General features: G+C 41.4%; 1 protein-coding gene across 1 annotated transcript in view; it reads left to right on the top strand.

Moving 5' to 3' along the window:
• Positions 1-20,679, top strand: part of MDN1 (midasin AAA ATPase 1) — a 389,265-nt gene that overhangs the window by 168,927 nt on the left and 199,659 nt on the right. Inside the window, exons 33-44 of the mRNA XM_088472042.1 lie at positions 2,658-2,787; positions 3,545-3,772; positions 3,884-4,081; positions 4,239-4,447; positions 4,681-4,803; positions 10,617-10,814; positions 11,204-11,311; positions 11,510-11,698; positions 12,581-12,670; positions 16,901-17,164; positions 17,267-17,537; positions 18,766-18,925. Of these exons, the coding sequence (XP_088328168.1) occupies positions 2,658-2,787; positions 3,545-3,772; positions 3,884-4,081; positions 4,239-4,447; positions 4,681-4,803; positions 10,617-10,814; positions 11,204-11,311; positions 11,510-11,698; positions 12,581-12,670; positions 16,901-17,164; positions 17,267-17,537; positions 18,766-18,925 (2,168 nt within the window). The remainder of the gene's footprint in view (positions 1-2,657; positions 2,788-3,544; positions 3,773-3,883; positions 4,082-4,238; positions 4,448-4,680; positions 4,804-10,616; positions 10,815-11,203; positions 11,312-11,509; positions 11,699-12,580; positions 12,671-16,900; positions 17,165-17,266; positions 17,538-18,765; positions 18,926-20,679) is intronic.

Genomic DNA, 20,679 nt, shown 5'->3' with positions numbered 1-20,679 from the left:
CAAGTTTTTGCTCTTTTCGAGGTGGTGCATCTCTATGGAAGCCTAGGGCCTAACAGTGTGTCTCTATCTCTTTCTCCCTCCAGTTCGCTTGCAAAGTGGTAGGGAGATTGCTCTGGTTCAGTGACCGCAGAGTGACGTCTTCAGGCGGCGGAGTGTTTGGCATCTTTCTCTCTGGTTCCATTCTGGGACCTCGGAGGTCCGCCACCAGGGCTTTGTTTTTGTTTTTTTTTCCCACATCGCTCTTCCCCAGGAAGCGGTGACCATTGGTAAAGCTGTCGGTCTTCAGCGAATGGGGGGACAGGTTTAAACCCCAGCTGTGACAGTATTTTCTTGGGCCAGGCTATCATTCCACTCTCAGCCAGCATGTTTTGATCTAGTTCCACCGCAGGTACGGAATCTGGGATTCAATTTCCTCCCTAGTTTGCTTGCCGAACAGCTCATTCCTGCCGCTCTTGTCTCTCTGTACCTTGACAGCAGGGGGTGGGTGGTTCAGTTCGCATGACCTCCCTCCGATCAGGGATCCACAGCTTGGAGGCTGCCTAACTAGACGTCTGGAACGCGGGTCTTCAGGTTCCGTGGTGGGCAGGTCCTTCTACTTAAGTGGGTCATCAAATCTGTTACCGGTCTATTCCAGGCCCTCCCTTTTGGGGAGCCCTGGCTCTGTAGATATGCAACACAATACAGTCGGTGCTGCTGTGCATGGTGCACACATGAGGTATCATAATGTTATGGGATCCGGGTATTAACTGGCTGCCTTGACTCTTCCATGGAATTTTTCAGCTGGAGCATTTGTTTCCACAGGTCTCCAGTGGTATTGTGGCTTCCCGAGTTAAGGTACTCCAGGCTGGCTATGCGGGACATGACCAGGATATTGTCATTCTGGTTCTTCCTCCTTCGGCAGATTCCCGTAACTGGGATGATTTGGCTCTGCTAGTTGTGCTGAGCTTTGCAGTTCCTGGGATCCGCCTTCTTGGTATGCTGCACTGTTCTTGATGGGACCTTCTGACACGCATGCACAGCGTGGGCCGGCTACTCAGCAGCCCATTGCTCGTTGGGGCCGCTTGGTCTCACTTCAGCCTATTCTGGTGCCTGTTTTCCACCACCAGGCTGGATATCAGTGCCTTCCGCTAGGGCGGCGGCGCTGTTATGGACAGCGCGACGCAGGACTTCAGCAGCACAGGGCCGGCGTGTGGCTATCTGGTCCCCTGTCTGTACGTTTGCTCATTTTTAAGTTTTTCAGGGGATTGTTTTGCCTTTGGCTGCACCCAAGTTGGGCGTAGAGTTCTCTGGTCAGGCAGCCGGAGTGTTCCCTCCCCTGGGGGGGGACTTTTGATAGTCCCATGTTTCAGTGTTCCCCAGCCTTGCTACAAGAGAAAATATGATTTTTAGTTAACTGGCCAATGAATCCTTTTCTCTTAAGCAGGCTGGGGAACACTGCAATCTTTCCCTCACGCTCAGTCGTGCAAGGTTTTTGAGTCTTGACCGTATTTTTACCTGCTGGGTTATTCGGTTATTTTAATGCTGCCCATCCACTAGAAGACAGGCAAAAGTCTGCACGATTACGACATTGTAATCGTGCAGTCGTTTTTGTCAGTCTGTGATGTGCCTACACTGAACGAGGAGTTCCTCAGTCCGTTTGGTTATACTATACCATCTGTGCACAAGCATGGATATCCTGAAAACCTGGACTATTAGGGTGCCTTGAGTACCGAATTTGGAGACCCTTGAGTTACAGCATTGATAGAGTTTCTGACTAACGCCAGGCTTGTGTTAGGGAGACTTACTAATTTTTGCAATATTTTCAAGAATAGTATTGACTTTTAAGTGAAAAGATTGAGAATTGAGGCCTTTTCTGCATTGCTTTTCTTTTTTCTCTGTTTCCAGAACCTTTAAAAAAAGATGAGACCTATTATAGAACTACATTTCTTGATCCAGTTTATTCTATGACACTTTCTTGGACATAGTCATATTTGACCTAAATGAGCTTATGCCAAGAACATGTTTGGACTGTCTAGACCTGCAAGTGGCTTACTTGAATATTCCTATAAGATTTTCCTACTTAAAATATTTTCTGAATATTGGCCTAGTCCTAATCCAAAATATACTACTTTCAGTTTGTAGTGCCACATTTTATATACAACGGTAGAGGTAGTCGTAATAAAAGACAATTAGTTTTGATGCCTCATCCATACAAACATTGCAAAGGTTTTGTGAGCGAAAGCCAAAAGAATTTATTTTTGTTTCCGGATAGTACATTTCTTTTGCTCAGGGCCTGTTGTTTTACCAATCCTGGGAGCAATGCCCATATGCAACGACTAGAGTGGCTTTCCTAAACTCCAGAACATCAGGCTTCTCTTGACATCATTTTTCCAAATTAAAATCATCAAGTCATTGGTGGTTAGAAGAAAAAAATTGGTGGTTAGAGGAAAAAAATTTCAATTAGCCACGGAGTCTGCAGCACGGAGAATAGTTCTGGGTTTTACGCGTGGAGCTGTTCAATTACACCGCATTTACCCCACGCCGTAAGGAGTCTGCATTTTAAACTCCGATTTAGGCTGGTGTACTGGACCCTATGAATTCAGAGAAGATGATTTAATAAAAGTATAAAGATCTGTTTTACCCAGTTGTAGACTAACCTTCAGGTTTTCTCTTCACAGCTTTCTCCTGCCCTGCGTAACAGATTTACAGAGATTTGGTGTCCACAAAGCAATGATCGACTTGATCTTCTAGAAATAATCAAACACAATCTAAATCCTATTTTGTCATTTGGTTGCGCAGATAAAAATGGTAAGATGTATTATTAAAGATGTAAAGGCACTTTAAACTAGGATTAATAAGAAACATGTCTTCAAATAATCCTACTAATATTTGTAATTGAGTTTCAAGAAATCACAGTAAGCATTTTGCAGAACTACCATTGTTATTGGTTTAAATAAATGCCAAGATTTCCTTTCCTTTCTATCTGTAGTATATTGTTTTATTGCCTGTTGTTTTTGCTTAGTACAGTATTTTATTGCCTGTTAACTATATTTAGCATAGTACTGTTATTGCCTGTTGTGGTGGTGTTTATACTTAGTGCAGTATTTTTATTGCCTGTTATATATATTTAGCAAACTAGTTTTATTGCCTGAAGTCCATGTTTAGTATAGTATTTTATTTTGCTGTTGACAGGAACCAGGTGGACAGACCACAGGGTGTAATCTGTTTTCTAGCTAGGGGTTGCTTGCTTCATGGGAGAATAGAGAGGGCCTCTAATTTATGCTTATTTGCTTGCATTAAAATAGACTTACTCTTCATATTACATGCAATTTGCATTAATGTATACTTTTATTGCCCCTACACCCTTTGAACTTAATTATTTTGGGTATTCTACTGTCTGTGTGCATTATCACTTTAAGTATTCTAAATATTGACATAAAATATATAAAGAATCCTCCCTTTTGTTTATAATGGCTAAGCTTTAATTCCTAGGTTAGATCTGCTTGATGGTACATTTATATACTTTTGTTTGCTGTTTTACTAAACTGAATACGTTACTCTTCAGGGGCTATAATAGCAGACTTGATCATGGCCTTCATTGAATGGCTGACCAACCAAGATTTTGGGCGTCGTTGCATTCTTAGTATCAGAGATGTCCTGTCTTGGGTGAATTTCATGAATGCCACTGTAAAAAATGATGTATCCAATCAGCAAGATGATGATACTAACCTCAGCACAATCACAGCTTTTGTACATGCTGCGTGTCTTGTGTACATTGATGGCCTAGGATCAGGTGAGCTGGTGGTTGGCTTCTTCTTGCCTTGACATGTTACAATGGAGTTATGATTGATAACACATGTTTTAACTGTGGGTGCAGTGTTTTAGGATTTATTCTGTTTTGCAGGCACAACATTTTGCTCTGCTGAAGCTGCCATATCAGCCCGACATGAATGTATGCGTTTTTTAAGTGACAAGCTCTCGGTTATCATTCGCATTACTGAAGATGTGCAAGCAGAACTTCAGGTGTATGAGCGGGGAGTGCAGCGGAAAATCCATTGGATGGAGAGGTCGTTTGGAATCCACCCATTTTATATACCAAGTGGTAAAGGGCACATTTCAATGCGGTTTTTTTTCTAGAGTGACGACGTTATAATTATTTCCAAGTATCTTCAAGATTACTCTACAGTTGTTAGACTGAAGACTAGCCAAGTGTGTAGCAATTTGTGCCCTATATTGACATTTATTTTCTTTGCTTGCAGGTCCTATCTATCTTGGAGAAGATCTGACTCATTATGCACTTAATTCAGAAACCACTTCTATGAATGCACAGAGGCTAATGAGAGCCCTGCAACTCCACAAACCTATTCTGTTAGAGGGGTCACCAGGTGTAGGCAAGACCAGCCTTGTCACTGCTTTGGCCGAAGCCTCTGGAAACAAACTTGTTCGGATTAACCTTTCTGAGCAAACGGTAATGTTCTGAGCTCTTTGATAAAGTTACTGTGGGTAAAAAGATTTGAGGTTCACTAGAATTGTATTTAAGCAGCAATCAGTGACAGAAGTCCAGTATTTGTGTGTCTGCACACATTGTTTCTGATGTAACTTTTTATTCTTATTTAGTTTTTTTTTTAACATGCATTTGTTTAATGTAAGCATTCAGTTGTCTATGTATGATCTACTTATTTCATTGCTCTGCTACTAAAGGATGTGACCGATTTATTTGGTACGGACCTACCTATTGAAGGGGGGAAAGGTGGTGAATTTGCTTGGCATGATGGACCTCTTCTCTCTGCTTTAAAAGCAGGACATTGGATTTTACTGGATGAAGTAAGTAACTTTCATCAAACCATACAGATGTCTTCACCTTACTCTGCACTGATCACATTCATAAGCTGCATTGATTGATTCTACTAGCTAAAGCTTTTAGTAAAATTTCTAGGAGATTTTACCACTTTTGTTTGGTAACATATGCAATGTCTTAGACCTGTAATTTGTAAAGCTCCTTTGGATCTTATCTTTCACATAGCAGAACAAAGAATAGATTTCTGGCAATAGATTCAGTGCATGCATTAGCTAACTAAAACCCATCTACACTCTCCATACATACCTCTAATAATTGATGAAGTCAGGTTTGTTACCAGATCCTTAGCTAATTTGGTAGCGGCATGTAGAGTCCTCTGACCCAAGTTTGGTCAGTGGACACTATTTACAAAAGGTCCCACGCTGTCTCTTTTAGGGAAGGTTGGTTTTTATGATATCCACCTATAATTGCATGTCCCCCCCACACGGTCCATTTTACGTGTCCTCTGTGTGTATTTTCCCTGTTGGTGTGCAGATATGTCTGCTAAGGAAACTCCCTAAAAGGCTGCACAGGAGAGAGAGACTCTTCTATGCAGAACAAATTCTGAGGTGCAGCTCAGGATCACGGGGTCTTTGTGAGCAGTGCTTCACAGTGGCGCAATGCCCAAGCTCTCAAGAAGCTGGGCCCTACCAGGATTCACCATAGACAATGCTGTACTTTACTAAACAATTGGCTTCTTCCAGATCTTTTCCAGTTGATGCACTTATTGCTTGTCTCCATTGCTGTTGGCTGCCCAACTAGCACCAGTGCAGAGTCACCTTGGGTGCAGGGCTTATCCCAGGGCTTCATGTAGGTCTCCAACTGTCTACAACGGATGTTGGATCTGGCTAGCCTTCAGAGACCGTCCAAACGTCATAGGGCTACAATCAGGATATGTTTCTGACTGTTTCTTCCCCGGTGAGGAACACTTTCCACAAGATTTGGATGTAGTGTTGTCTTCTGTACAGGTGGCGACTAACCTAGTCCTATTAAATGTGGAAGCTTTAATTGCTGCATTCAAATTCGCCTTACTTATTCGTGATTTGGATAGTACCACCTCAGGAGTCTGCCTTCTTTAAACAAAAGGAGACTGTCACTTTTCCTTCTTCTGCTCAACTTGAGGATCTTATTACAGAAATCTGGGCTTTAAAGAGGCATTTCAAAGTCTCAACGTATTATGACTTTTTAACCCCTCCCTTTTTCACACAGGGCAAAATGGGAGACTCCTCCTTCAGTAGATGCGCATATAGCACGGTTGGCAAAGGCCACCACACTCCCTCTCACAAACGAGGCCTCTCAGACAGCAAAGGACAGGAAGATTGAAGTTTTCCTTAAAGCTATATATTCCACTGCAGGTGCAGTGCTGCGATCAGCTCTCACCTCAGCTTAAGTTACAAAGATCTTGAACTTCTGTGCAGATTTCTAGGATGAGGGACTCATGTCAGGGATCCATTGCTCAGATTTATTGTATCCATGAGGCGGATACCGATCTAGGAGAGGTAGCTATTGATTGAAGAATCATATCTGTTCAGTTATTGGCATCTGCGGTAGCTCTGGCTCCATTCTTGGTGCATGGACTCAGAATCCAAGAAAGGCTTTGAATCTCTTCCGTTTAATGAGGAGATCCTGTTCGGTTCCGAATTTGATAAGATCAGTGTAGCTGTGGCGGCCTACAAATCTGCTTTCCTTCCTTCAGCGACTAAAACACAGGACTTCCATTTTGTCCTTTTGCCCTCCGAGCAAGCCGAGATTTCAAACCCTCAAAAGAAACAAGGGTTCCTTGTCTAAAGGTGGTAAGTCCAGGGGCAGACAGTCCTAGTCGGGCAGCCATACAAACATAACTACATACTAGGTGGACTCCCACTTGGGGGTGCCCGAAGTGGGAGTCAGTCTTCTACTTTTTCCTAAGTCATGGCTGCGGACAACGTTTGACTCCCGGGTGCACAACATTGTATCGCATAGGTATGTGCTAGACTTTCGGGAGGTACCTCCACGTCAGTTCTTCACAACAAGTCTGCCTTTCAACCTAGTCAAAGCAGAAGCCTTGCAAGAGTCCAGCAGGGCCCTTCTGGCATCCGATGTCATATCCCCAGTTATGCCTCATCAAAGAGGGACTGCTTTCTACACAAATATCTTCCGCCCCATCCTCATCTTGATATCTCTAAGCGTCTTCCTCAAGGTTCCCTGGTTCAAGATGGAATCCCTCAGGTCCATCATGCAGGCCTTGGAACCGGGGGATTTCCTGGCATCCCTGGACGACAAGAATGCATATCTAATCTTTCCCATTCGGACAGACCAACAGCTATTCCTCCTCTTTGCTGTTCTGTCCGATTAATCACCAGTTTTGGGCTTTATCGTTTGGCTTATTACCAGCACCTTGTGTTATCACGGTATTGTTGTTAATGGTGACAACCCTCTATCTTTTGCGTGTTTCGAATCATCCTATACCTGTACGATCTCCTCATTGCGGCTAAGTCCCCTTTCTCCCTTCAGGAGCATCTCCTCCAGACGATTCAGGTCCTCCAGACACACGCTTAGCTCATCAATTGTTACAATTACAAGCTGCATTAGTACTGCTCCAGGACTCTGGATCTGGAGACTCTTCTAGTCGACACCCTGGCGGTTCCTTGGACTTTCGCACTCTTTTATTTTTCCTGCGGTCTCTCTGCGACGGTGAATTCTCGGTGAGCTGAAGATGGCGTATCGGCCATTCTGGTGTCTCTAAACAGGCCGCTTAAGGCCTGGTACTCAGATTTTGTTCGGCTGTCAGTGGCTCACCCTTGACGTCTGCATTTCAAGTCAGATCTTGTGTCCTGGGGTCTGTGCCTACGACCAGGATCTCCCTCGTCTGGCTTTGACGGGGTGCCTGTTTAAACAGCCCTTTTGAAAGCTACGGTTCATTGTGACTGGTGAGCACTATGCTTTTGTGCCATGAAACCAGTGTTTGTGAAAACCTATTATCGAGCATGGATTACCTGTTTTACTTAGTGTTCAGTCTGACCGCTGCATCCGGCGGTCTTTCACCTGTCTTTTTTACAGTCCGGCTCGGACTCGTGACTCTTTCTTCCTTCAAGATTCAAGTCTACTGCTGGTTGTTCAGACTTTTCTTCAAGGGGTACTTCATATTCACCACCCCTTTCTTCCACTGGTAGGATTTGTTTTAAACTCTCCAGTATCATCCCTTTCAACCCTTGGAATCTGTTTATCTTCGCTTGCTCATCTGGAAGATGGTTTTCCTTCTCTTGATTGCTTCTGCTCGACAGGTCTGTAAACTGAGTGCCTTGTCTCACAATTCTCTTTTCCTCATCTTCGATCCAGATTGGGTTTCCTACCGAACGTGGTTTCAAAATTTCATATCAATCAGGAAATTGTGGTGCCTTCCCTTATCAAGAATGCTTACCTTTTTATATAACCATATAAGATGACCACAAATGTTTTCTCCGCTTTGCTTTTTAAGGATTTCACTTCCACTTTCCGACTCTATACTGATGGCCTATTCTCATCCCATTGGGTTTCTACCAAAGTCATAGGTTCTGTGGTGGTGTTCCTGCATGTTCAGGAGATTGTGATTGTCCCTAGTGTATATTTTGCTGAAATCCTAAACTGGGGATATAGTAATTTACACTGAAGTTCCAAAATTCATGGGATAGCAGTATCTAATGGTAGGTGGCGTCCCCATACTGTGACTTTTTGGAAATGCCTAGACCTGCATCAGTTGTAATCTGACATCTTGTCAATCAGTTTGATCACCAGCTAGGCTGCTCATGGCAAGGTGACGTGAATTCTCAGAGTTTGAACAGAGTATGATTGTGGGTGCCCAACAGATGGGACCTTTCAAGTTGTGCTGACATTCAACATTCCTCAATGTACGTGTCACTTCTGTACTGGTAATACCTCACGGAAGGTATTACCACCCACCATGGACAGCACAGTGGCCGACCATGGGTGCTTAATGATCATGACCAGCGGTGTCTGGCCATAATTGTCCATGGTAACAGACAAGCAGTGCTGGCTCAGATCACATCCACATTCAATGCAGGAGGTACCAGACACATATCCAGCAGGTCCAGTACAGCGTTCTTTAGCTTCCATTGGATATGGGAGAAGAAGACCCACCAGACTGCCTCTGTTAACATTACAATACCGGACACAGCACCTCACCTGGTCTTGTGATGTCGCTAGTTGAATCCTGGAAAACTGGCACCATGTGGCGTGTTGTCCGTTGAGTCATGGTTCTAATTGTTTCCGACTGATGGTAGGGTTTGGGTTTGTCGCAGATCCCATGAGGCCATGGACCCCAGTTATCAACAAGGCACCATGCAGACTGGTGGTAGTTCCATAATGGTGTGGGGTGTGTTCATGTAGTATGGGTTTGGTATGCTTCTCTGCCTGGACACATCATTGGCTTACCAGTTGCATTGCTTGTTGACCATTTGCAGCCCTTGATGAACTTCATATACCCCCACAACGATCGGATATTCCAGCACTATTAAGATCAGTGTCATCTGTCCCAAGTCCAGAATTGGTTTAATTCTGGAGAGTTTCAACGAATGGTGTGGCCACCACATTCGCCCGACATGAACCCAATGGAGCATTTATGGGAAGTGGTGGAGACGTTCATTAGCACCCAAGATCCTGCACCTACAAATCAGGGAGCTGTGGAAAGCTATTCAGACGGCATGGGTTAACATCTCTCCAGAGGTCTTCCTTCCACTTGTGGAATCGATGCCACGTCAAGTTGCTGAACTTCGCTGGGCTAGAGGGGGTCCTACATGATAGTAAGCGTCTGTTCCATTACTTTGGGGCACTTCAGTGTATTATCTCCCACATAATTTCATTCCAGTATGACTGGTCTTACATACTTCTGTTAGGTCTGAACAATGCCACTCAATGTAATATAAATCTGGAGTTTTCTCTGGCATATTGAGTCTCTCTTATATTTCTCAAAAGGGGTTTGCTCCTTGACGGGACTGATGGCTTAGTCCCATATGATAGCTGGAGACCCTTCTGTGCTGTTCTGTATTGAGCAGTTTTTTTGGTATAGTTGGCGGTTTCCCTTCATCATTGCGTTAGGATTAGGTTGTCCTGGAACTGCACCATCCACATTATTTCTGCTGTAGGATTTATTATGCAAATCAAGAGTCAAGTTAGTCGCCCCAACAAATGTATATTTATCCAAACAATGGTATTTTCTGATTTCTCTTTTTTCAAGAGCCAGATATAAATCTTGGAATCTGCCATTTACATTAGTCATCCTTGTTGAAAATTAATCAAGTTGTTTTTTGTTTTTTGTTTTTTAATTCGGATGATTGAGCAGACTTATGATTGCCAACTGATTACAATTTAATAGTCTCTTATGCTGTTGACACATTTGTGCTTGTCTAGCCATTGTGCTTCTATAGATCTGCTTTGCAGTCAGCTACCATGTGGTCTCTTTACACCCAGTTGTATATCTCAAGATTTTATTTTTTTCAGTATGCTACTTATACCCCTTTTCCTCCTCCGCAAAATCCCGGGTTATTGGACATTTAGCCCCATATGTAATAGCCTGTGAGTTTCGGAAACCGCTGCAGTTCCGGTGATTTAGCATGTAAAATTTAAGCCATAATGATTTAAAGACAAAATCGTGCTGGTTCCTGCAACTGCAGGCCATAATCTTGTTTCGTTCAGGATTTCTTACCTTTATTTTAATTTTTGTGTATAAAAGCACTGTATATTGTTAAAGTAAGCATATACTGCTGATTAATTTGGTTCTGAACCTTAATTTCTTGACTATCGTTTTTTTGTTTTTCATTATCAGTTAAATCTAGCATCTCAGTCTGTACTAGAAGGCCTTAATGCTTGTTTTGACCACCGTTCTGAGGTGTACATACCTGAACTTGGCATGAGCTTTCAGGTGCAACATGAGAAAACAAAGATCTTTGGGTGCCAGAATCCCTTCCGTCAAGGAGGTGGCAGAAAGGGACTTCCACGATCCTTTTTGAACAGGTTCACACAGGTTGGTTATTTTTATGTTTTTAGAAATTGTTTAAAAATCTTTTATATTTTAGTTAATTTTTTTGGAGAATAACCTTAAGAGAAGTCAATTTCAGAGTTCCAAAGTGACTCCAGATGCATGTTTTCAATTAGTTATATTTAATACTTATAAATAAATTTTCATTTTTGCACTGATTGGAGATGATGTCCATTCATGATCAGTGGCTTTCATTAATGTAGAAATGTAGGATCTTTATTATAGTGGTGACCAGAAGCAGCAGCAAACGAAGATGATGGTATATACAGTTTGTCCATTCTTTTCAAATTAATTTGTTTTTAACAGTAAAATCTATATACCCAATTTCACTGTACTTTGTCATTGCAGTTTAATAGTTGTCCTTTATTTCTCAGGTATTTGTTGACCAACTTTCACCTGCTGACATGGAGTTCATAGCAAATTCTCTCTTTTCTTCCTTGGGTGAAACTGTAATTTCTAAAATGGTTGCTTTTAATAACCAGGTAAAGTATAACTTTTTTTTTTTCATTTGGAGATTCCTGTTAAGTGCTGAATTATTGTAAAGAAATTAACATTTTGAAGTGAATTTATTCACAATCATTATGATGGTTTAAAAATGGTTGTATGGGATTGGATATAGTAGGATCTGTAAAATATAAAAATGTACTGTTTGTACAACTACAGTTCTGTGTTTATTCTAGATTGATCTGGAAGTGATGAGTGAAAGAAAATGGGGTCAGAAAGGAGGACCATGGGAGTTTAACCTGCGGGATCTGTTTCGCTGGTGTCACCTTATGCTGTATGATCAGTCACCGGGAAGCTATGAGCCATCACAGCATGTTTTTCTAATCTATGGAGAGCGTTTGAGGACAAGAGAAGACCAGCAAAGGGTTAGTTTGTGAGGGTGTATGAGAAGCCTTAATTATTTGATTTAAAGCAGTGGTTCTCCACCTCAACCCACAAGTTTTCTGCAATTTGAGGTTGAGCAGGTTGGGATAATTACTGACCCAGCAATATAGATTCTCCGTGTACATGATTAAAGAAATCCACAAAACATGACTCGTTGATGGTACTTGAAACTGAAGTTGAGAACCCTGATTTAAAGCATAGCTTTTTTTTAACCTAGATTCCGTAGAGCAGTGATTCCCAACCTCGGTCCTCAAGGCACACTAACAGTCCTGGTTTTAGTGATATCCATGATTGTGCACAGATGGTTTCATCAAAATAACTGAGGCACTAATTAAGTCACCTGTGCTCAAGTATGGTTATCCCTAAAACCTGGACTGTTAGTGTGCCTTGAGGACCGTGATTGGGAACCCCTGCCGTAGAGTAACAAATTATGCTTGTGTGTTAAATCCCCCCCTTCCCAGCAATTTTGTCCTCTAACAAGAATATTCCATGTGTCACAAATCTTTCAGTACTATTTCGGTATTTTAGATGAAGCTTCACTTTAATATAGAATATGGTTTGGAAGGGTTTAGAAGGATGGTAAGTTCTGCAATTCAAGATAGATGTGTGTTCATAATATATTTTCACAGTACTTTAAAACTTACAATCAGCTGTGACTTCCAAATAAAAGGTTATATAAATAAAAAATATATATTATCAAGTGTAGCTACTGGGTTTGTTTGTCCATTCTAAGATCATGACACATTTCCAGGATTGGTTTATGTTTTTTTTTTGTTTTTTTTTTATGTAGCTGTCCAGTCTTGCCATTATTTCAAATGGTACTTTACCAGTTTCTATAATTATTATTTATTGTATTATTTTAGCTCATCTCTGTATACAAGGAAGTGTTTGGTGAGGAGCATACTCCTTACCTGGGAACGCGACAATTTCACATCACACCTCAAAATGTGCAGGTAAATAAGAATTACAATAATGCTTAATTGTAATTAAATTATCATTGACAAAGATTATTTCAGATGTTATTCTCAGTGGTTGATCACTGATGAGCTTCTCTTGGGGGTGAATGTTTAAATATCCCACTCGTAAATAGACATTTTTATTAATTATTTTCTGCACCAGGTACTGACCTCAAAGGCCTGGGATCCTGCAGCTCTTGTGATTCCTTGCCATTATGCCCTTTTACTAATAGCATCAAACTTCACATCCAAATGGACTCCAGTGAAGTGGTACCTTGGCTTCACTGCCATTCAGTTACACATGTCCCTAATCAAACCCAAATCTTTCTCTAGCTTTCAATTTGGTGGACAATGCAGGAGTAGGCTTAATCTGCAAACTAAACTTATTTGTGGGCTGCTTTCTTCTTTTTACACCCCTTGCTGTAAAGCACTAGTTTCTTTTTGAGCCCATGGAGTGGCCACCATAATTAGGGCTCATCTGTAAATTTTATTTTATAGTCATTTTTTTCTTGTTTTTCCTTACGTTCATAGCTGTGAAGTCTGTCTCAGATGGTGCAGCAGATTAAGAGTGCTTTTGTCTGGACTCTTCCCATGCATCACTCAGGCTGTGACTCTGGGAGCTACGGCTGTAACACCTGATAGTCCTGTCTCTATCTTACTTCGATTGAGACTAAGCATGTACAAGGTGCTACTTCCTGATGATCAGAATCCGGGGTGGGGGGGGAACACTTTTCTAGATTGTCCTTCCTGTCGGGGCTAGGTCTGTGGCCATTATGGCTCCGATGTCATTGAGGCTGTGTAGGAGTAGCTGCTATTGTTCAGCATGCAACTCTTATCTGCTTGTCTAGCCCTACATCCCCATTGTAGTGGCTGACTTCAGTTCCAAGAAGGCTGGATCTTCTGTTGTGCTGCACATGTGACCTTTAAGGAACCAGAGGTATTGATACAGAGCGTGTGTGTTTTTTAAAAATGATTATTATAGGGGGGGTGGAGATAATTGTGTAGCTAGGTGGGAGATACCTATCGATGAACGCCTTTGTATATTTTCTTGGTAGGTTTACATGGCTCTTACATACTGTACATGAATTGCTTTTGTATCTTGTGCAATGGTGATACTGCAGATGTGGGGCTTTCAGCCAGGCTTAACACTTGGTTGTTTAATCCACTCACTTTGCTTGGTTTGTGTTCTACAGATTATTTCCACTTATAATTTAATACTACAATAATATGTAAGAATAAATCCTCTAAATTGCGAGCTATATGGGAAAAAACGTGTTCTCTATACCAAGTTAAATTGTCGCAGGGGAGCAAGCTCTGGCTCTGTCTGGAGACTGCAGCCGAGATTGTGGGACCCTCTTCGTGAAGAAAGATGGTGTACTTCATTGTGTAACTCAATGGGAACAGGTCAGGTCGTTAATGACTGGTGAGTGCACCACTGTCTCCTTCCTCTTCCATGTTGCAGACCCTCCTTCTGTACTTTCTGACACCTAGGCCTCCATGTCTCAATTAGTGAATGATTCCCAGAAAACAGGTCAGGCTTTCCCCTAGGTAAATTCCATGCAGTAGACTACTCCCTCTTCTCTGAACCTACCAACTGCGCAAGCATGCGAGCTCTGCACATGGGGCGTTTCCAGTGGATTTCTTTGATGAGGAGGAGGTTGGTAGGGACTCAGATTTTGAAGAGTTGGCTGTCTGGGATGAAGATTCCGCAAAGCTTCTAGTGCTGAGAGATTCAACTTGTATCCCTCCAACTGCTGTGGCACTACACTTCATGGTCGTGCTGGAGGGCCGCATGTTCTATACCCCTGGTCTAGTTGTGTGGTAGTTGGTGGTGTTTGTCAAGCCTTGAATATCCAGGATCTGATGGATCCTGACATTCTGACAGTTTAATTGTTAACACAGGAAAATAAATCTGTTCTCTTCATATTTGACTCTCACCTAACATATTTTCTTGGAGAAGCTTGGCAGAAGCTGGATTGGCATTACCAAGTACCAAATGTTTACCTCTTCTATCTGTTTTCACAAGAGGATTTGGGTAAGTGGGAGAATTTGCCTTGTGTGAATGCTATCCCCATTCCTAACACCTCAGATAGGAAATGTGAGGTAATAGTCAATCGTTCTTTGTCACTGCCGGAGCATCTGTCATGCCAGTCTGTGGCATATTTCAATTGACCAAAATCTTTGGCTGGGCAGAGAGGTACATTCCGGTGATATCGCCAGTTTTCATCCCTGTATAGAAAACTGGAAAGCCAGTTATCTCAGTAGCTTGCTGTTCGTCCTGGGAAGGTCAGCTGGTAGAGTGGTTGGTCTAGCAGAGGTGGCCCTCATGACTAAACCACAAGGTTCAGTTCTGTGGTGCAAGGACCAAGGATACTCAAACAGACCAGGTAGACACCATGATGGCTCTTTGGCGGTACTATCTTGGGTATCCATTTCCAACCATTCTTGAGGTGGTCTTGCTCATTTTAGTTCTGGATTGGCTGTGGCAATCTTGGTTGCATCTACAAACCACTACTGGTGGCGAAAAACTCAGTGCAGGCAGAGATTCTAAGTAAAGATCCCGTCTTCAATTCAGACTTCGCTTGGTTGGCTTTAACAGCATGACTGTTGAAGCCATGATACTCCAGGCTGAGGGGTTTTCAGACTGGGTCATCTAAACGATGATCAAGGTCAATGAACTGGTATCGTCCCAAGTACCACATAGTTTGAAAATATAAATTTCTTGGTGTGAGTGGAAAAAGGTACATACCAAGACGTTCAAGTTGGCTCACCTCTTGTTTATGATTTTGCAAATGGCCTGGTAGTTGGGTTGAAGCTGACCTTCTTGAAGATGCAGGTGTAGTCTGTCTGTATTCTTTCAAAAGAATTTGCTTCCATTCAGAAAGTTCAAATGTTTTTTCAATGTGTGTTGCAAGTTCAATCGACTTGTGTTGTTTACTTCAATAAGTTGATTTCAAGTTCCTGACTTGGAATGTGGCCTTTTTGTTGACCATCTCTTCAGTGAGGCATATCAGAACTGGCAGCCCCATCATGTAGATCCTCGTATTTTGTTTTCCACCAGGACCGGGCTGTACTGCAAACTGGTCCCTCATTTCTGCTGAAAGTGGAGTTGCACTTCATTTAAATCAGATTGTTGTAATTTTTGAGGTGTAGCATAATATAGCATTGCTCAGTGGGATGGCCTTGAAAACATATGGCTATGTTGTGGAAGACTGACAGTCTTATAATCTTTTATTATGAAACGCGGTTGGCCTGCAATAAAACAATCAGTGGCTAGATGGGTCACAGCTACTACTCGTCAGTCATATCTGTTAGAACAGGTCCATATACCTGAGTTTATTGTGGCTTATTCTATTAGATCGGCAAAAGCCTCTTTGGAGGTGCGACGTTGGTGGAGCAGGTGTGCTGAGCAGTCACATGATCATCTGTTCATATTTTCAGGAATTTCTACTAGTTCAATGTGTTTTTGACTAGAGAAGCCAGGTTTTGGGAAGAAAGTTATACAGCCAACTTTGGGTTATTGTACCCTCCCTTAGGGTGCAGCTTTATAACTGATTTCTTTTGGCTCAATAGGTGATGAAGGAATGTAGATGGAAGAGCTTAACAGCAAACAAGTTTAATTTGATGTGCCAGCTCCTCACAATGCTCTCTACACCCCAGAGTTGCCAGTGTCCCCCAGTTAGACTCTAAACAGATTTAACATTGAGTACAAAAAATCCTTTGTCCATAAAAATTAATTAGACATTGGCAAATAACGTATACGGTACTCTCTGGAATTTAATGCAAAGTTTCAGTCTTGGCTTTGTGTCCTTAAGAGGATGATACTTCGCCTATTATTTTCATATTTCTTTTATTTTTATTATTTTATCTTTTGTGCTGCGATGTAAATGTTTATAAATGAACAAGTACATTGCATATGTTCCATACTTTAAATTGTTTCATTAGTTGTTGGAAACTTAATTCATATGGGTAAAAGTACAGAGTCAAATTCAATTAGCCAAGTTAATTTAACGGGACTGAAAAAGGGTGACAGCCTCTGGCTTTAATACCTAGGGCTTTTCAATTCCAGCCCCCTTTTCACCTGAGAACCTTTTTAACACCCATTAAATTAAAATGTTAACTGGCATTAACACACAATTCGTGATTAGTTCTGCATTGCAGACTCTGCTGTACTAGTCAACGTTTCAGAGAGGATACCTCATTTTATGTCCATTAATCTTGCTTTAGGTTGGCTACTCAGTCCTTCCCCGTGGCACGTGTTGTCCCTCAGCTCCACGCAGACACCTGTCTCTCCTTCACCATTCCCTACAATCACTTGAACCAGTAATGAAGTGTGTAGAAATGGGCTGGATGGTTATACTTGTCGGACCTGCAGCTGTCGGAAAGACCAGTCTTATTCAGCTCCTGGCTCTTTTGACAGGAAACAAGCTAAAAGTCATGGCCATGAATAGTGCAATGGACACTACAGAACTTCTTGGAGGATTTGAACAGGTGCTGTGTTTATCTGCTACATACTGGTTTATATTTTATTATACACAAAATGCAAAAGTGTTTAATACTTTTTTTTTCCCCCACCGCAATGCAATATATTAGGCTGACATTAACAGACCATGGCACCAGCTCCTTGAGCAGGTAGGGCATGCAGTGGTAGCCCTAGTAAAGGACAGCCTGCTTGCTGCAGACATATCTCCAGATGAAACAGAATTGTTGTTCCGTTCCTGGAGCCAGCTGAATCTTAATCAACATTCTAGATCTGTTGTAAAAGGCGGAAGAGGCATTACTACAGATGTGGTAAACAAGCTGGAGACTGTCCTTCTGCAAATCCAGAGACTGAATGCCAAACTGAACACACTGTCAAACGCAGGTAAGGGGCCAAATGGAATGGTGATGTCTGCTGTAAGTGTATGGCTATGTCCTGGTACATGAAAGTATCAGCCACACATTGGTTACAAAAAAACATAATTTAAGGAGTAAGAAAAAAAAAAAAGTCAAAGTGAGAAGCTTGTGATATTTTACTTATAAAACATGGACAGACAAAAGGTTTATTACTGTTTTAAGGATAAAATGTCAAAATAATTGTCATTGAGTATTATGTAGATATGCCATGTGCATATGGGAACTTCAACAGTGCACAGAATGTATGTAGATGTATATATGGGGGAATGCCCAGAGAAAGTCTCTTCTGTGTCTCAAGTTTGCTATTGGTAGATCATTCGCAATGAAAGGATTTGTCCATTCAACGAAGGTAAATGGATCATAGTACTCACTTGATAACATGAATGGCAAATCTTTTTTGTTTCCACTGCCACCTTCTTTGAAAACATTTAAGGGAGTAATTATCAAACTGTGGGGAGCGGATGAAATTGTGAGAGACAAAGTAGTAACCAGTCAGCTTCTAAATTACATTTTACAGGCTGGGTCTGAAAAATGACAGGAGCTGATTGGTTGGTATGTTATTGCTCAATTTTATATCTCTTTAATCTTTGATAAATATCCCTTTAAGGGGCCTATCCATTAGAAGATAAATTTGAACGTTCTAATATATCGTTCTAATCTATCGAACGACTGAATCTATCGTTCAGTCGTTCAATTTATCTGCTAATGAATAGACTCCTGAGCGACGAACGATTTTTTAATGAAAATGAATAGAAACATTAAAAAAAAATCCACTCCCTGATAATGTCATGCAATATCGTTCGTCGGTCGCAAAAATCTGTCATCTACATGACCGATATCTGTCACAAGAATTTTCAAGCGTTAAATCTTTTGTCTTTCAGAAAGATCTGCTAATGGATAGGCCCCTTTAAACTTACCACCTTCTCTATAGCACAAAATGTGAACTGCTTTCCAGTATGTAGCAATAGAGTGATGATAATGAACAGTCATGGTTTTTCCTCAAATTCTGTTATAGTTTAAAGGTACTGAGGGTGATGTAAAAGATTGTTTTGTTTTCAAAGGCACCTTATAGTGCACAGCTGAACTTCACAGCAGGCAGATATGTTAGGAATAAAAACTTTTAACATGTTATAATAAACCTTTATACTGCACATAGGGTTTTAAGTGAAATGCTTCTCATGATTTTATTTTGTCAGAGTTCACTGCCATTTTGGAAGATTTACAGAGCTTCAAAGACCAGCTTCTTCACTCCGCAAAGGGACAGAGCAGTGGGACATTTGAATGGGTGGATGGAATGCTGGTGCATGCTCTGCAGGCTGGCGACTGGTTACTGATGGACAATGTCAACTTTTGCAGGTGAGTTAAATAGAAAATATCTGACAGTTTCATTGATAAAGGAAAGTTTCTGAAGACTAATCCTGTCTGATCATATCTGGTCTTTCCACAAAACACACATTGGCTTAATTGATAAGGTAAGTGATATCTGGACAACCACCATATTGGTGCTTTCAGTAGATACTGGCTCTAAAATACTAATCAACAAAGCAAACTCCTACAGTAATCACAACAACATATTTAATGTTAAAATCCATTCCAACCAGGGCCCTATCTGTGTGGCATTTGGATGTTCTCTGTCCACAATCCAAAACGTGTGTATGTGAGTCCATGTGGTAGCTCTCTTCTCTTAAACTCTGGGATTTTTTAAAGCAACCATAAAAAATAAATATAGTGCATTAATAATATACCACTTTTATTATGAAAAAATGAATCCATGCAGGAAACACCATAGGTGCAAATGGTATAATTCTAGATAGTGCAGTGTCACTGATTATTCAAAAATAAGTGTATAGATTAGTGCAAAATCAATCAGAACAAAAGTGCACTGGTGCTTATTCACAGCAAATCATGAAGAGCACAGTGCTTGTGCAATTTTTCAATGTAAACCTCCAAACAAATATAACCATAAATAATAAATTGCATGTGCTTTTACCAATGGACCACTTTGGCTTTGTCCTGATGTCCACAATGTCACTCATACAGGTTTTATGGTAAAAAATTAGAAAGCATAGGTACCAATGAGTTGTATAGTAAAAAAACACATTTATCTAAAACGTAGAGAGAAACTGCTGCCATATCAAAAAAATATCTAAAACTTGTAGGGAAACTGCTGTCATATCAAAAAAATATCTAAAACTTATAGGGAAACTGCTGCCATATCAAAAAAAATCTAAAACTTATAGGGAAACTGCTGCCATATCAACTGCAGTTTTGGAAGATTTAGGTCTCATCACTCCCAATGACACCTCATCAGTCATTTATCACTCCAAAGTAAAGAGAACTTCAGAACTGTCTCAGAGAGCCAATTGGAGTGCAGCCCCCGCTCAGTAGCAGTCACTCACACAGCACAGAGATACACTCTCACTGTCCGTGTCAGCTGTGTCTCTGCTTCTCACTTCCTGGCTCTAACACACTGGACTCAATTCAGTGGCTCCCCCACTAGTGCTGGGCATGATGGACTCTGGAGCCGGATTGTACATGTAAATATACTCTACCGACAGCAGCGCTGCTAGCTACACTAGAGAGGACACAGTATGTATGTTGCTCTGGGCCATGTCCCAATCCAACTCCTTGCCCTCTGTTCTGCAGGATTTTTTTGTGCATGTGCAAATCATATACATAGTTTTTACCATCGAATATCTTTGATGCGATGGTTAGTTACCATTGCATCGAAAATTTTAACGGTGGAAGTCCAGCCATCATTTTGATGGTGAGCTTCCGATGTTCATCCCTACTCCCTAACTCCTAGAAAATATTTTATAAGTCAGAATACCTGAAAATAGTGCCAGTAGTTCTCCGTAGCACATGGGACAAAGATGGCGTTTCGTAGAAAATTGCAATATATTCAACTTTTTTTTCGGGGCAAGAACCCCCTCTTAAACGCCAACCCCGAAGGTTTGTGTCTAACAGAGTTCAACTGATGCGTTTTCACCTAAAAACAACTTCATTGCCAAAATATGTGCTCCCAAAACCGTGCCTTCACCCGATTACAAAATATCCTAATTTGTGTCAAATTTTCAAAACTTCAAGTGCCCACTGGGGATAGTACAAGT

The sequence above is a fragment of the Taudactylus pleione genome, unplaced genomic scaffold (assembly GCF_031769625.1).
Source record: "Taudactylus pleione unplaced genomic scaffold, aTauple2 ptg000015l, whole genome shotgun sequence".
Taxonomy (NCBI): Eukaryota; Metazoa; Chordata; class Amphibia; order Anura; family Myobatrachidae; genus Taudactylus; species Taudactylus pleione.
Note: the sequence above shows the minus strand (reverse complement) of the source record. Positions and strands in the feature narration are given on the sequence as shown.